The sequence below is a fragment of the Capsicum annuum genome, chromosome 7, assembly GCF_002878395.1.
Source record: "Capsicum annuum cultivar UCD-10X-F1 chromosome 7, UCD10Xv1.1, whole genome shotgun sequence".
NCBI classification, from domain to species: Eukaryota; Viridiplantae; Streptophyta; class Magnoliopsida; order Solanales; family Solanaceae; genus Capsicum; species Capsicum annuum.
The window spans coordinates 6,402,501-6,406,518 of NC_061117.1; the positions used below are offsets into that span (position 1 = coordinate 6,402,501).

The 4,018-nt window shown below is 33.0% G+C and overlaps 1 protein-coding gene across 1 annotated transcript; it reads right to left on the reverse strand.

The window, feature by feature from the left end:
* Window positions 1-2,891: 2,891 nt before the first annotated feature.
* LOC107877665 (cysteine-rich receptor-like protein kinase 34) lies at window positions 2,892-4,018 on the reverse strand (the record flags this gene model as incomplete). Its single annotated transcript, XM_047415153.1, is given in 2 exon segments — window positions 2,892-3,880; window positions 3,965-4,018. Coding segments are annotated over 2 exon segments (363 nt in total), but the record flags the coding sequence as incomplete, so codon positions are not given.

Consider the following 4,018-nt stretch of genomic DNA (forward strand, 5'->3'; position numbering starts at 1 on the left):
AGTCAACTCTTGCCCATGGGCATAATTTGTAGTTTGAAAGTCCTTGAGCCACGTCTTGCCTCTAAGGCAATAGTTGTAGAACATCTCATAAATGAAAACATAACATGGTAGAGTTAACTCTTGCCCATAGGACATAATTTGTAGTTTGAAAGTCCTTGAGCCAAGTCTTGCCTCTAAGGCAATCGTCGTAGAACATCTCATAAATGAAAATATAATGTGGTAGAGTCAACTCTCGCCCGTGGGGCATAATTTGTTGTTTGAAAGTCCTTGAGCTAAGTCTTGCCTCTAAGGCAATAATTGTAGAACATCTTATAAATGAAAATATAACGTGGTAGAGTCAACTCTTGCTCGTGAGGCATAATTTGTTGTTTGAAAGTCCTTGATCTAAGTCTTGCCTCTAAGACAATAGTTGTAGAACATCTCATAAATGAAAATATAACGTGGTAGAGTCAACTCTTGCCCGTGGGCTATAATTTCTAGTTTGAAAGTCCTTGAGCTAAGTCTTGCTTCTAAGGCAATAATTGTAGAACATCTCATAAATGAAAACATAACGTGGTAGAATCAACTCTTACCCATGGGATATAATTTGTTGTTTGAAAGTCCCTGAGCTAAGTGTTGCCTCTAAGATAAGAGTTATATAAAACATCTCATACAACAAAATACAATGTGGTAGTGTCAACTCTTACTCATGAAACATAACTTATTGTTTGAAAGTCATAAGTCTTGCCTCTACAATGTAATAGTATCAACTGTTGCCCTTGAAACGTAGCTTATTGTTCGAAAGTTTTAAGTCTTGTCTTTATAATTTGATAGTGTCAACTCTTGCTCATGAGATGTAACTTGAATGGAAGAAATCGAAGAAAAGAACAAAAATAATAAAAATTATGGAAAAAAGAAAGAAAATAAAAAAATATTTTAAAAATAAAAGTCAAAGAAAATATAGAAGTTGAGTGAGAATAGAAAAAAAATAAAGGTTGATAAAAATAAAAGAAAGATTAAATAAAAATAAAGGTCGAGAAAAATTTAAAAAGAAAAAAAAGAAAAGAAAAAATAAAAAAAAATAGAAAAAGTTTTTTTTTTATATAAAAGAAAACGTTAAAATGTGAAAAAAAAAAGTAAGGGTTGAGAAAAACTAAAAAGAATAAAAAAAGAGAGGAAAGAAAAACGAAAAATTAAAAAGAAAATAAAAGAAGCTGAAAGGCAAAAAGCAAAAAAGTAAGGGTTGAGAAAATTAAAAATAAAAAGAGAAAATAAAAATTAAAATTAAAATAAAATTAAAAAGAGAAAAAAAAGTTGAAAGATATAAATATGGAATTGTTATCCATTATGAGGACATTTATGTAATTTACTCCATTGATTAGGGGTAATTTTGTCCAAAAAAATATTAGTTAATAGGTAAAGATTATTTTAAGGATGTTTTTTTATTTGGGACTAAAATTTGAAAGTTATTTCTATTTTGATTTATTTTTGAGATTCGCCGTGAGTATAATCTTTTAAAAATTACATAAATACACAATTTATGTTTTGAATATTACAAAAAGTCCAACTCCCTAAACATATTACAAAAATCCCAACATATACGTAGAATGCTATATATATATCCGCTATGTTCTATATATTAGTAAGGAGAGAGAGTAAAGTAATTTAAAAAATGGAAGAGAGTGTAATTACTTCTAAAAGAGTTGATATTTATGGTATTTATACTATAACATTTTTAAGGCCCATTAGACTCATAATGGGCTTAGGTAAGTAGTGAGTACCATATATACTTATTCTCAACCTATTTCAATTTCTTCTCAAATTTTTGTGTTCTACAACCTTCCATTTAACACATTTAATCAGGTTTGCCTTTCAATTAGCTCTTTTTTTTGTGTGTGTGTGTAATTTTGTTTTCAACTTTTAATTTCGTATTAAATGTGTTGATTTTTGAGCTAGTAAGTAGGATTTACATGCTTTTATACCTAACGAACGCTCAGTTTACATGTGTGACCTCCAACTTTGAACATGCACAAGTGTACACTTAAATTTGTATAAAATTGAATAAATAGATACATGCGTTCTATATGACATAATACACGTAGGAAGCCATGTAGGACAAGAATTAGCCACGTAAGATGCCACATATGACACCTGTGTCTACCTATTCAATTGTACACAAGTTTAAGTGTCTCGACTAAGGGCATAAATGCAAGTTGAAGTCAAGTTGAAAGACATATTGTTGTATTATGCCTTTATTTTATTATGTTTGTACTTTATTTTTTTAATAATTGTGTTGTCCAGGCTAGCTTTGAACGCACCTCAACTATATCCTCTGATACCCAACACCTCCCTCCAACAACAGAAATCAAATACCTCTGGCCACTAAGACTAGAATAGATGGAAAGAATTACCTAGTGCTTTTTAAGATATGAACAATATTGCTTTGGTAGACAGAGTGACCAGGTACGTGGTACGTGTCGCTGGTGGGAGGTGGCAGGTATCCATGGAATTAGTCGAGGCATGCGAAAGCTAGTCCAGACACCACAATTATATATATAAAAATGAATATATATGAACAACATAGACTAAGTGGGCAGCGTTACCTAGCGTTACCTGGTATCTGTTGTTGGTGGGAAACGACATGTATGTTGTGGAATTAGTTCGAGGTGCGAGAAAGCTAGCCTGGATACCAGAGTTACAAAGAAAAGGATATATGAAAAATATGATTTGTTATGATTTCATTTTCAATAGCTTGGTTGACATAATTCTTTGTGAACTAAAGTTACAGGAATGTAAAACAGTGTTGTCAAAAACAAAAACTGCAAAATGGTTCTAAGGTTTGTTAAGCGCAAATAAAGCATAAGACTTTAATGAAAATAGGCGCAAAGGGAGGAAACATACAAACATATATGTTTAGTTCAAGATTATTAATAATTATAAGCATGAATGACAAATGTATGTACAAGGAAATTGAAAAATAATTACATTAAAATGAAATATCAATTGTTTAATGCTTGCCTCTTTAGAAGAGGCACATTAGCAAAGGAAAATTATGTCTTAGAACCTCGATGATGGCACTGAAGAGCTCATTAAGCGAGACGAAGCACTCAACGTGTTTTGAGCCTTGCGTCTGGGCTTAAGCGTGCATTTGACAACACTGGCGTAGAGCGATAGTAATACTACAAAAGAGTTCCATTGTAGATGACCCTTGTCCTATACCCTCTGCATCGCTCTCTCCACCTGTGAATGGGAATACACGAGCCACCCTTTATTCGTTTATATTTGTCTTTATATGCCCTTAGTGTATGCACTATATAGAGAGAGAGTACAAACAGCAAGGTCTGCGTACAAACCACCCTTCCTGTACCACGCTTGTAGGATTATACACTGGATTTGTTGTTGTTGTTGTCATTGTACTGCATAATCATTCATGACTCCACAATCATCATACTCCAATTCACTACTTAAACAACTTTCCTTCATCACAGAAAACTATGAAAGAAGTTGCTAAGTGTGGCTGGCTGATCAAGTAAGGAAACATAGACGAAAAAAACCTATCATGGATGAAATTAATTTCCAAAACTTTGAAGTGTTAACGACCTATAAGTTCGGAAATAGTGAGACTACTATCTGAACAAGGTATATCAAGTATGACCGAAGTTTCTTGTGTGGTACTGTCTTTGTTCTTGGAAAAGGCAGGAACTTTAGGATTTGGCAAGACTTCAGTTTCATTTTTGAGCATGGAGTATACCTCCAACATCGATGGTCGGTCTTCCCATTTTTCTTGGACACACAACAGTGCAACTTTCATGTATCTCAGTTGTTTACCTATAAGAAAATCATCGTGCAGTGACGGATCAATAAAATCCACTCCGTTGCCTTTTTGCCAGAGTTCATATGCCTGAGTTTTGATCAGATGAGGTTAATTAGCTTCCACGTGGAGATTTTGACATCGAACTAGTTCGATAAGACTTCAAAGACTTACATATTCAAGAAGATTCAGATCGTTCTCAAATCCATATTCACATGAATTCTTCTT